At 38.7% G+C, this 13,591-nt stretch overlaps 1 protein-coding gene across 1 annotated transcript; it reads right to left on the bottom strand.

Moving 5' to 3' along the window:
* Positions 1–3,326: 3,326 nt before the first annotated feature.
* LOC127754830 (disease resistance protein RGA5) lies at positions 3,327–10,465 on the bottom strand. The gene is made up of 3 exons (XM_052280424.1): positions 9,568–10,465; positions 6,313–8,451; positions 3,327–4,493 (listed from the first exon to the last, which is right to left on the bottom strand). Exons 1-3 carry the CDS (start codon positions 10,413–10,415, stop codon positions 3,545–3,547), a joined length of 3,936 nt encoding a protein of 1,311 aa, XP_052136384.1. The 5' UTR covers positions 10,416–10,465; the 3' UTR covers positions 3,327–3,544.
* Between the last annotated feature and the right edge of the window lie 3,126 nt (positions 10,466–13,591).

Below are 13,591 nucleotides of genomic sequence, written 5' to 3'. Positions count from 1 at the left end.
AAGAACAAGAACCGCAGTAAACCTGAGACAGTCACCAATGTACGATTAATTGACTATGGTGTCTGGTGTCAAGACACAAGATGGTTCTTGATCTTGTCCCACATAAGAAAATATGGACCTAAGATGGTCTAAAGGACTTCTTGGATTTTAGCAGTGTTAGAAAAACAATTGTTTTCAATGTATTGAGAGTTTCTAAAGAAATAATGTATTGAGCATTCACCATTCAATTGATACAACAATTTGAGAAAAAAAAAGAGAGATTTTCCAAAGACTTAGACATGTTTGGAAGACGTATTTATTTATTTATTTATTTATTTATTTATGTATTATTATTCTCCCTTCATATAATTGATCGTTACAAATAAAGTAAGGTTAATTGTTTACAAAAAGATCATAAGAAATATAGGGATAGAGGGAAAGTGAAAAGTGAATGTTCATTTCTCCCTTAATTAAATTCCATCTCAATCTATCCGCTATGGAATACTTCACCAAAGTCCAATTTGCATTCATATATAGAACTCTTCGGATTCATGCCTCTGGTCAGATAATCCTTGCATAGTGATTTCATGGGTGGTTTTGTGATTATCGTTTGCAGCAGCAGTTTCCCCTGTTATTTCAACGAAAGTAGCCCGTGCATTCGGCGAACGTACGGTAAGTATGCGACATTTATAAGAGCGAAATATTAACCGGAGATCAACTGCCACGATTTTTTCATAAATTATTTTCACTGGTATTAATTGCTTATATAATTTTCTAACCTATTACTTTTATATTACTTTTATGTCATATCATATTTAAATAATATCTATAAGCAATTATTTATAATATTCTTCATCATATTAAAAGAATATAATGTTATTTTCTTTAGAAAATATGTCAACGAAAGTAAAAGTAATGTGTTTTTTTTCTTTAATTGCATATATTATCGTGGTTTATTGGAGAATGAACTGGTGGGACATGAGGCTTCACTAAATGTATGGATTTATATAGCCTAATATGATTGATGTAGTTTGAGAGGTGATCCATCCATGAACATTTTCATTTAGAGTGGGTCAGAGGCTCCACACAACCTAACATGAATCCGATAACGACGAAATATAGTTGCACAGTAATATTTGTGAAATGTGATGTCCCATAAATACACGCTTGTTTATTATATAACATAGATAATGGTTAGAAATAATAATGGTTCCACCAGTTTAAAAGGCATAGTAGTATTCCAAAAATGTAGCTTAAAAATTATGGTTGTTTTAATATCTAATATTATTGCGAAGTGAGTGTAGCTCAACTGGTTCTTGTGATGGAGCATGCCTACCCGGATGTAAGACTTGATATGGGTGCTCGCATTTACGGCTAACTATTCCTTCAATGCTGACATATCCATTAGCAGCGAGACGCTCGTGGTGATTTCGTCGATCTCAAAATATCTTGGCCCAGTCTTTAGGAGATACTCATAGGAGTAGTGTGCATGTGTGCGTGTTTATAGGGGTGAGTGTGCGCGTGTTGTGAGCGTCTGCGATTGTATGGTGTTTCTTAAACAAATACCCAATATTATAGATTGTTTCTCTCTGTGTGTTTTTATAAGGGTGAGTGCGCGCGCATTGAGAGCGCATGCGTTGTATAGTCTTTCTTAAAAAACCGAATATTATTGATTGTTTCTCTTTGAGTTTAATAGCTGAAAAATAAACATATTTCGATGAGATAAAAGAAGAGAGAGAGGAGCAACGGACTACAGATTTGTAGCTAGCTACAGCACGAACTCTAATATACATGTGTGTATGGCAGGTGAGACCAGATATTAATCATATAGTATATGTTTATAGGTAACTATTGTACGAATTGTCTATTAAATTGGCTATATATGATTTGAAGTCGGCAGTTGGCTACACTATTAAACTTGCTCTAATTACTTCGTGAGATTCGATACCTACAACGCGTGGTGCACTTAACACGATGCCCGATAGCCCGAGTGCCCGGGTGGAGACTAGCTAGCGGAGAGATGTCGGTAGAGCAGTGTCTATATATTCACGGTAGTTGGATGGTGGCGGGGCGTTGGGGCTGTGGCTGCAGAGACAACTCGCAAGTGAAAGCCGAGCCCGGTGTCAGCTGGTCGGCAACAGTGACACTTTCCCCTCTATAGGGTGCTGTCGTGGCACCTCGCTTTCCTCTTGGCAAAACTCTTTAGGTGAAAACCTTAACCATACCAAAAATGCTCCTGGCCGGACGCCCGGGCGCTCCTCCCGGCCCCACCCCCACACGCGTGCATGCAGGCATCTGGGCTCCACCACGGTCTCTGCTCCCACCTATCACGTGTCTTCACCACATACTCCATTGCAACAAATCATCCACATATTTTGGAAACTCTCTATTAAGGGAATTCGTTTTATTTTTTTTGTTCCATAAAAAATATTTCACCTAGTATACTCACAATGTTTCATTATGTATAGATCTAATGTTACCATGAACTGAAACATTCTTTCGCTATTTGCTCAAACATTGTTTTTATATAAGGTAAAACAACGCTCGATTTAAACGATTGAAACATTTTTGATCTACTTAGTGAAACAATTCTGATATACTTAGACGGAACATCGTGCAACATTTTAAAAAAAATCAATAATAAGCTAATTTTTTTTCGTCGGAATATATCCATGTGTGGTCTTGTTTTAAAGATTTAATTGCAACGAATTTAATGGTGCATCGGATCATAATTTGGATAAATAATTTAAGAGAAAAATCAGTTTAGAGTGGTTTTGTACGCATGCGTGGCGCTGACGTCAGCGATTTTTCCCCAAACCATCGGGCGCCCGACACTTAGGAATTTTTTTAGGATTTTTTTACTTTTTAATTTTATTAATAGACCATTCAAAAAAATGTTTCCAAATCTGAACCTAAAAATCTTTATCACACCACGCACAGTTGGCGTGGTAGTGCTATCCTGCCACATCAACCTCTTGCCACGCCACTATTGATGGCGCTGCCATGTCGAAAGGTTCAGTTTTCAAAAATATTTTTTGAAAGGGTCTATTAATATAACTAAAAGATAAAAAAAATATCTGCAGCAACAGCACTTATGATGATATATTCTCTCTAGAGGCGTCGTGTAGGAAGTTTTGTTTGTTATAAAATACTATAGAAAATCATACCGAGGTATAATATTTGTTATATCTCCTTCAGTTCATCACCTCCATGTTTTCAGGTAGTTGTTGATAACTATAATTAGCTATCAAAAATAGTACTTCCTCTATTTTAAGTTTGACAAATATAGTAATATTTATAATACTAAATTAGTTTCATAATAAATTTGTCTTAGGTTAAAAATGTTACTACTTTTTTCTATAAATTTGATTAAATTTAAAGTAATTTAATTTTAACCAAAGCCAAAACGTCTTATATCCTCTAATAACGGAGGGAGTACCATACTAGAAAAATAGAAAGAAAAGACAGAGCTGGTGATTAGCGACGGCGGGCAGGGAGCGAAATACTTGTCGTGCTTGACAGAGCTGGTGATTAGTTCCTGGAAATGAACTCGTTGAACTTCTTCTCAATTCTCATTATCGTCCACCTCCGACATCGACTTCTTTCTTGGCGAGTTAGCACTCATCGAGATCTCGTATCCACAGTCGTCGTCGATGCTTCTCTCTTTTTTGGCGAATCCTGAATTCCTGATCCTGATCTGCTTCCTGAACCTGGCGATGAAGTTATTGGCCCTCCGGTCCACCTCGTCCTCATCCACCTTCGGCGTTGACGCGTTGGCCCTTGTAGAGAACTCGCCTTTGTCGTCGTCGGCTATTCCCTCTGTTTCGTCGGACAAGTCATCGCTGTCTTGGACGGTCTCAGCCAGAGTCTGCATTTTTCCCATGAATACTTGAATATTTCTCAGGTAACTCAACTTCTTCATCCTCAAAATGCCTTGTGGTAGCTCCTCTGTCTTGGTATTCTTGATGTCCAACACCCTGGTGGTGGGCATCTTCACAATAACCTCCGACAGCGACTTCAGTGGCGTGCCCCGCAACCTCAAGTACTGTAAATTAGGTAGACATTCTATAGATGCCGGCAGTTTGGTGATTGTGGAACGTCCAAGGTCAAGAACAGTAATGTTGTTTGAACCAATGAGGATTAAGTCCAACAAGTGACAACGGGCCGTTACAGCTTCAAGTAAAATCGAGGCGCGGAGAAGCCGGAAATTCAGTTTGGATATATCAGTGTCCCTCCACTCATAAGATGGCAGACGAGCATACTTGTCGATTTGTATCATTATGCTAAGATCATTTGAAGAGCCGAACTTCTCGTTTTGCACAGCACGAGGAGCAAGTTCAGGCAAGTGATCCTGTATCTTGGATATGCTCACCCGGCCAAGCTCACCATAGCCCACAGGCACATTCCTGATGATTCGCTCGGCCGCATCCTCTGCCCTGCACTTTTCAATGCCCACTACGAAGCCTTCTGCGATCCGTTGCTCCCTTGACATAGTATAATCTTCAGGAAACACGCTGCAATATAGGTCTAGTTAATAGCAGGAATGAATTCTAATCCCTCGAAAGGATATCCCCTCGTATACTTTTTGCTTCTAAATTCAATAAAAATAGTTATAAAAATTTAATTAACAATGTGGAGTACAGTGACATCTAACATTCCACGAGAGAACAACTTCAAATTCAACCTATATATTGAGAAAAAAAAGACAAATTCCAGTATGAATATATTTATTTTTTATACCTAAATGTTATAAATTGAGTTTGGACCTAGTGGAGTGTTGTGTGTGTGTAAACCCACTCCCGCAGACTACCAGCATCGCCCATCCCACAACGCATCACCCAGTAATTTTTTTACTATAGACCTATATATAGATACACACACGACCTAACCAATCCATTTTTTTTCTCTCTTGTTTTTATGGATCTCGAGCGAGGAGAGGTTGCCTGTGAGAAAGGCCAGAGCGCTGACGATGATGAGAGCAAGGCAATGTAGATCAGGTATGGACATTAACTTATTTACTAACAAGTTTGAACTAAATTTGAACATTTTTTTTTGTTAGATTTTGCTTCTAGGTATATACCATCCAAACATATAATTAGTCAGGTATGTAATAATGGATTGTGAAATAAAGTTGAATTTGAGTTGTTTTGTTGCTAAATATAGGTATGAATCAAATTCTTGTACCTTAGTATATACTCATAAGTTGAAAATTTTCAAAAATTTAAGTTAATTTGTGTGTGTGCGTTATGTATGTATATGTATATGTACATGTACATGTATATGTATATGTGTTATATGTACATACATGTGTGTGTGTGTGCATACATACATACATACATAATACATACATAGTATGAATGTTGTGAATTTTTTTTAGAATTCTAGATGGTTTTTTTTACAAACAAGGGACATTCTTTTGAGGGATCAAAATAGCTTCCCGTAAATAGCATGTCTAATTTGTTTTAAATTTTAGATAGCCATAGATTTGCCATTTGTCTAGATTGCTTGCAAGGTCACACAACTTTGACTACAAAGTGTAAATTGATTCTAACCCATACTATTTGATCTTGCTACACCGCTTGGACACCGGTAGAAATTAACCCGTGTGAATGTACAAGCATCAACTGAGTATATATTAATTTCGATTTTTGAATTATCAAATCATGAGATACTATGATTAAATCTAAACTGCAGAATTATTAGGTCATGAGAAAATTACTCTACGCTCTAAATTGAGCATATTTATTATTTTTGAATTTTGAAACTATTATTCAACAAAAACTTCAAACCTAGTACAACACAGTATTTATCAATTCTGAATTTCGGAGTTATAAAATAAAATCATAAAAAAGAAGCTAGTGAGACTCTAGACCAAGTAAAACTCAATATTTGTTAATGCTGAATGTTTCAATTATTATTCATCAAAATACTATACTCGAGTGTCCAAACCAAGTACAACTAGGTATTTATTGATTCCAAATTTGATAAATGCACATATTCTGTGGTGGAAGATATCAACCTTAGATTTGATACATTGGCGCATACTATTTGATCTTTCAAAGATTAATGCTTTTAGTTTTTTTTTTGTTAATGTGGGAATTTCCAGTCTTTTGCCTTCTAAGGTTAATGTGAAAGCTTCTAGTAGAGGCTCCAATTAGTATAGAGCATTCCATCTTATCCTTTTCAAAGAGCATAGATGTACCTTTGTAAAGATCCCTTTTGATACAACTGTGTTTTAGCGTTTTACTATAAGGTTATTGTTGTAGAATCATTTTTTTTCTAAACAATATATATTGGAAAATGTAGAGGCTGAAATAATAGGAAAGAACATACCCACTATCAGCAATATTCTTCATAGTTTTGCCCCACACTGCTTTCTTTTCGACAGAATGCTGCTTTTTTGAGTCCCCATTTTTTTCGCTAATTGAATCTTCAATCTTGATCTTGTGTTTTTTCTTAATACACTTATACTCTTCCTTAACACATTCTACCCTTGCTATGTCGAGATCATCAAGAAACATTAGATGCTTTCTAATGGCTTCTTTCAACGCAGCCTCTGCAGCCATCCTGTCAGACTCCTTGGCTTCAGCAGCTCCTCCAATTCGAACAGCAATCTTCTTGAGGTTTAATAGGTGCTCAATGCCTACAAGAATATTGTCATACTTCTCCCCTTTATGGGCATTGAAACCTAGCTTGAGCCTGTGAAGATTGGCCATGGCTCCTGCCTGAAAAGCCATGCGCAGTGTGCCACATATAAACTTGAAATACTTGAGAACTGGAAATGCTTTTCTGTTGAAGACAATCCTTTCCATAGGAGCTTTCATGATATGCATTGAGAGAACAATGAGGTCAGGCAATCCTGCAAGACTATCAATATCATTTTCTATCAGTTCTCTAACAGCAAGATTCAATGTGTGGAGTTTACGGAGTTGACCAATCCAGTCAGGAAGTCTAGCAAATATGCAAATGGATGGCAATAACTCTAATGTCCTAACAGAGACAGGAAGAGAGGACGCTGTTCTGGAACGATCAACCGAAATACCAATTCCATAAAACAAAAAGGAAATATCCATGCCTGAATCACCAGGAGAAAATTTGACAGATTTGAGGTTACCGAGTTTCCCAGTATAAGAGGCTAGAATTACGAGGTTTCTCTTTGCCTGCTGATTAGATTTTGGTGCAGAACAAGTGAGATGAAGATCCCGTAAGTTCGTCAGCTGACCAAGACTCCGTATATTCTCTTCAGAGTTACTTCCAAGATCAAAATACTTTAGTGTACGCAAAGATCTGATGCAGCCAATGCCATCAGGTAGAACGATCCCATCTTGAAAATATAGATGCAACAAACTTCGGAGATGAATAATATCAGATGGAACCGCAGTTACTCTTGCATCTATTTCAAGTGTTTCCAAGTATTTTAGCCCTCGGATCTGGGCTGGTAATTCTATTATTATTTGGCTTGAGATCTTCAAATATCTAAGCTGAAACAATCTACAAATTCTTGCAACGTTAAAACTCATGCATCCATGGTTATCTCCCCAAAATTCAAGAATTAGAACCCGAAGAAGCTTAAATTCCATAATAGAAGGCATACAATTCAGAAGTCCAAGAAAGGCAAACGAACGAACTTGTGACAGTGTAATACCTGCAACTTCAGTTGCATATCTGGTATTGCTAAAGTGGAATGACAATCGACGAGCCTCTAAAGAATTTCCTGGCATAGTTTGAGAGTAATCTATTGCGGAGATAAATTTCTCTTCTTTGGACTTGTGAATAATAAGATCAAATACAGTGTGGTGCACAGTACACGACAACACCTGATTATTGTACTTAGTTTTCACACTTTGGATCATTCCCCTGTTAACAAGGTTATAGAAATAGCTCTCAGCAACTTCCTCTATGTCTTCTCCATCTATTACAGCGATGAAACCTTCAGATATCCATTGCTTCAGTAAGTCAGCCGTCCAAATTATGAAACCCTCCGAATATAAACTAAGATACAACAGACATGTCTTCAAATAATGTGGAAGATTGTTGTAGCCAAGACTTATGATTTCCTTCAGTATCTCATCCAAATCAATATCTGTAGCCACACTGGAACATAAACATCCATCTATATTGTACCACAGCTCTGTTTTGCACGGCAGGCTTGCTAAAAGACCGGCTATAATAATGACTGCTAGTGGCAATCCACCACATTTTGCTGTAATCCTATATGAAACTTCATTCAATTCATAAGGACATTGTTGCTCTGATCCAAAAACTCTATTAAAGAATAATTTTGCAGAATCATCAAGGCCAAGAGGTTTCATCTTGAAAATATTGACAGAATGATAACTGCAGCATTCGAGAGCTACACCTTCAATTCCAGCCGTAGTCATTATCCTACTGCAATTATTATCCTCTGGAAAAGCACTGGTAATGATATCCCATGTTGCTGTTTCATATAATTCATCAATTACAATAAAATACCTGCAAAGTATAATTAAATTATATTCTCTGGGAAAAGAACAAAGTGTATCAGGTCTCTCTCAAAAAGGAAAGGAAGTTTATCAGGATAATATATTTATTTATTTATTTATTTTCTAAATTACCCCCTTTATCCGGCGCAGTCAAACTTGGTATGTTTTTAAAACAAATCTTCGATTTTGAATATCTCAAATACTATGATATTTGTAACAACAAAATCACAATTATATCAAAGTAAATTTAAATGTCAATCCAATGATATTATTTTTGTCAAATAAAAGTTAATTTATAAAAAAATATTATTGATCAGATATTTAGAAAGTTCAATTTTAAAATGCATGCGCGCCTTATTCAATGTGACGGAGGGAACAGCAATTGTTCAATGTGCAGCATCAGGCCATCCCCAACCTAGAAACTATCAAAGTAGTTTCCATACTTGCTATGTCATATAGACACTATATATCCAATCATCTTTCTTCTCTCTCATTTTATGAACCTATCACTTGTTTTCATTCTTGGTTGTTGTGAAGAGATGGTTTCTTCATCTTTTCATCTCTCTCTTCATTAACTCTCTTGCCACCTCAGATTTTTTCTGATGTGACAATATATTTAATGCTATGGACACTGAGTCCCCTCATGCTAATGACATGAAGGGTTAAAGATAGCCTGACAAGAGTCTCCCAAAATCATTCCCAATACCAAAATTTACAATTTTTTTGTAAAAATCTTGCTCCAACAATATCCGAAAGGTCTACCAAAATTTTGCTGCTCCCTTTCCCGTATCTCTTGCTCTCCTCTTCTAGGGGAGAGGGTTGACTCCCAAAATCATGGCCGGAGTGATCGCGGAGGGAGGCGTGGCCGATCATGCAGATGTGATCACGCTGGATGATGGATGATGGGGAGCATGATTTCTGTTAATAGTTTTTACATGGGCCCACTCCTTAATTTTAGGCAGTTAATTAAGCCAATTTGTTGGAAGGAGGAATACATTCAACACCCCAAAATCAGTTTAGAACGCCCAATAACAGATTTTTGGGAATAGAATTTTGAGAGTCTATTGGTGATGCTCAGTAGCTGAACTAGTACTAAAAAGCAGTGAATATAGCGTTAATTAATTACCTCTTTTTCTGTAGATACTCCCAGAGATTATCAATAAGGCTCTGCACCGTGCTGGTATCAGATATCCGTATACGCGGCTGAACTTGAGAGAGTATGGCCCCCAGAAGCCTCCTCATGTCAGGTCTTCGTGATACCCGCACAAAAGCATGGCAATCGAATTGCCATCTAAGTTTATGGTATACTTGTTCAGCAAGCGTGGTCTTACCAATACCGGCTGATCCAAGAATGCATACCACTTTCATATGCAGCTCTGCTTCGTCGGTGAGCATATTGGTGAGCTTCGTCTTCGGTTCGTCCATGCCAACCAGATCTCTGCACGGCGCAGGAACCTGGCCGTGCGCAGTGAGCACGCGGTGAGAGCTCGAGGCGCAGCCGTCACCAAGCTGGTACCTTTCGTGGCGCTCGCTGGCCTCCCGCACCAGAGCCCTGAGCTCCGCGATCCTGGCGAGCCTCGTGCACGGCTTCTGCGTCTTGGAGAAACCGTCAACCTTCACACGGCCAACCTTGTGGCGGCGAACGGATCTGGGCTTGCCGTCGTCGCCGCCGCAGCGCATCGAAAACATGGTGTCGATGCAGTCCTCGATGTGGTAGGAGAGCTCACGCGCCTCCTCCATCCAGTATCTTGCCCTGTGGGTTGGTGAATCGACCATAGATTGTTCCAAGAGGGCGGCACCGATTTCTTCTACATCTTCCTTGAGGAGCTCGATTCCGTCCTTCAGTGGCTCAGGCAGCCGGATTTCGGGAGCCACCAGAAGCGAATCGAGCTTCCTGAGGAGAGGGCCCATGGCACCTAGGGAGAAACTTGCCGGAGCATCCATGGCGCCAAGGGAAGAAGAAGAAGAACTCATCTCTCTCTCTTCTCTCTCTCTCTAAAAGAGATTCATAGGTCAGGGAGAGCGCAGCTATGAGCTATGGATTTGTTTACATTAAAAAAATATTGGGAAAAACATCACATCAAACGTTTAGACATATGTATGAGACATTAAATATGAAAAAAAATCAATTTTACAGTTTACGTATAAATTGCGAAACGAATGTTTTGAGTCTAATTACGTAATGATTTTACGATATAATGCTACGGTAAACATTTGTTAATAGCGGATTAATTAGGCTTAATCTGACGGAATTTGTAATGGCGGATTAAAGTTTTGCCAACTTAGAGAAAAAAGAGCGGGTTTCTTTTCAATCTTAAAATCGGGATCAGCACATGGGAGAAAGGACCGAGCGAGGGCTCGATTATCATTTTGAAGAACAAGTTGGACGGATTCCATTGTCGACCGTATCAATCCCCTTTTCATTTGTTAAAGAAAATTGTTAAAAAAAAAGAGGTTGGGTTCACTGCTTCTCCCTATGAAAAGCATAGCGGTTTATTAGCACATAATTAATTAAATATTAAATTTTTTTAAAAAAAATAGATCAATATAATTTTTTAAGTAACTTTCGTATAGAAACTTATTTAAAAAAACGCACCATTTAACAGTTTAAAAAAGCGTGTGCGCAGAAAAAGAGATGGGTGAGTTGGGAAAGGGGGATTCTGAACAGGGTGTGTTTAGTTCTTTGGGTGTAAAGTTTTTGAAGTACAGACGCACATTTGAAGTATTAAACATAGACTAATAAAAAAAATCACAGATTCCGTCAGGAAAAATTTATTAAGCCTAATTAATCCGTCATTAGAAAATGTTTATTGTAGCACCACATTGTCAAATCATGGCGCATTTAGGCTGAAAAGATTCGTCTCGTAATTTACACGCAAACTGTGTAATTTTTTTTCTTTATTTAATACTCCATGCATGTGTCCAAACATTCGATGTGATGGGTGAAAAGTTTTGTTTTGGGAACGCGCACTCTCTCTCTCTGCATGTTGTATGCAGGGCAAGGTGTACTCATTTTTCTTTCTTTATAGTTTAGAAAGTGTATTACTAGCATCTAAAACAAATTTTCTCCTAAACTAATTATTGGATCTACGATCCGATTATACAATTGAATTTGTTTTAATTAAAATTTTAAAATAAGATCACAAGATTATAATTTAGAGAAAAGAGATATATGTTTCAACCGTTAAAATTTGATGTTTCATGTGCACCTAGTAACTTGACCGTGCTAACGCTACGGCTATATTTAATAATACAAATTAAATAAAAATATATAGGTATATTTTGACTACCGAGATAGATTTATGATTCATGCAAAAGAAAAAGTTCTTACCATTTGCACGATTAGATTAGCGATATGCAGAATGGATCTTACAAGTTCTTCCCTTATTCTCTCTCGGTCTACAGTAGAATGTCGTAGTGAGAACGTGTTATGCAACCCTTTGCTATAAGCATAGTTTAGAGGGTTGCATAATGTCTAAAAAAGTGGAGACACAAAGATATATAGAGAGGCAACATTCTCATTCATCATTTCATTTTCAAGTGTACAATCCTTGTCTCTAGTGATGGCGCATTAGAGTATAACCTGCGCCGAGCTTTTATGAGCCGGCCGGTTTCCTAACATAGAGAACAAGGAGGTCCCTGCAATTATAATTCCACTGAACTGAAATAGAAATTACAAGGAATACATCTCTCTTACGCTTAGATAAAAGGAGAAGCAAATAAAACTATTCCTTAAGGAACCTTTGCCAACTAACAAAATTTGCTATGTTGTTTTCAAATATAACCCTATTATGGTGTGCACTGGACTATGGGAGCATCCCGCTAAAGCTGGGAGAGTGCTCTGTAACTGCTATGTTTTCATATGTTGGCAGCAGTTGGTCCGAGCTTGTTTTCTCCTGATCACTTTGCAAGTCAAGCTCGGTGTCAGGACGAAAGTTCGTCTCGCCTTGATACTCGTCCATGGACGCTTGGTCATGGAACTCTGCTTGCTCATCACTCGACGCGCACTCGTTGGACGTGTACACGTTCGAGCTGTGAGAATGGTTTCGTGAGCTCGAACTCGTGGCCCACTTCATCGCGTTGAGGAAACGTCTTGTGCTCTTCATCCTGCACACACGAGCAAAGAACACACAAGATATCGCATTCTAAAATCACTCTAAAATTTTACCGTCTAAATTATTCCTAGAAATTGTAAAAAGCCAAAAATAGCCTTCAACAATTACAAATCATCAAGTTTCAACTCAAATTGACGTGTGGGAAAAAATTTTTAATTTCCTCATGCTACAAAACACTTATCCAATTTTTACTGGAATTTTAAGAGCATTATAAATAATTTTAATGCAACACAGATTTTCAAAAAAGGAAAAATTAAAATAAATCTTCCTCCCACTCCTTGGGCCATTTTGGCCCATCCTTTTCCTCTCATCCCTTACCGGCCTGCTCCAGACCAACCGAGCTACAAACCCACCAGCGACCCTCCTTTTTGCTCTTTGGGCCGCCCCCTAGGACCATCCCATCGCGTCCACCAGGCCGAGCCGCCGCTCCCACAGCTCACGAGGCCACCCTTGGGGCCCACCTGTCGGAGGCGTCCCCTACCTCCGGCTCCAACGTTCCTCTCTCTCTCCGGTGAACTCTAGCGTCGCTGGCCACCTCGATCCACCTCCTCAAGTGTTTCCCCTTCCAATTGATCACAAAAATCAGTTTCTTGTGTAGTGGGCATCAATTCCCCTAACATATCACATTCAATCCCGCACTAAATCATCCTCAATTTTAACCCGTAATCGACATGTTCAATAGGGAGCTCCACCGTCGCCGCCGCTGTTTCCCATCCTGGCGGTCGGCCGCGAGCAAGGAGGCGACTGGGCGAGGATTGAGCAAGGGCGGCAAACTCGCGGAGATTGCGTGTGCGCATGGTCGTCGTATGGATGGAAAGGAATGCGATCAGATGAAAGGGAGGGCATGTGGTGGTCCGTGGAGAGTCCGTGATTGAAAGTGTGAGGAAGGTGGGAGCGACCTGGACCGTTGGATTTCACCCGGATGATTTGGACTGTTTCATGAGGAATGAAAGAATAAATGAATGAGTGAAAGTATTTGTTGAACTATAGGGTAGATAAGCGAATGTTTCAACTAGATTTTAACTATGTTGCATC

Source organism: Oryza glaberrima, chromosome 11, assembly GCF_000147395.1.
Source record: "Oryza glaberrima chromosome 11, OglaRS2, whole genome shotgun sequence".
NCBI lineage: Eukaryota > Viridiplantae > Streptophyta > Magnoliopsida > Poales > Poaceae > Oryza > Oryza glaberrima.
The sequence above is the reverse complement of the archived record's forward strand: the minus strand, read 5'-3'. Positions and strand labels throughout refer to the sequence as shown.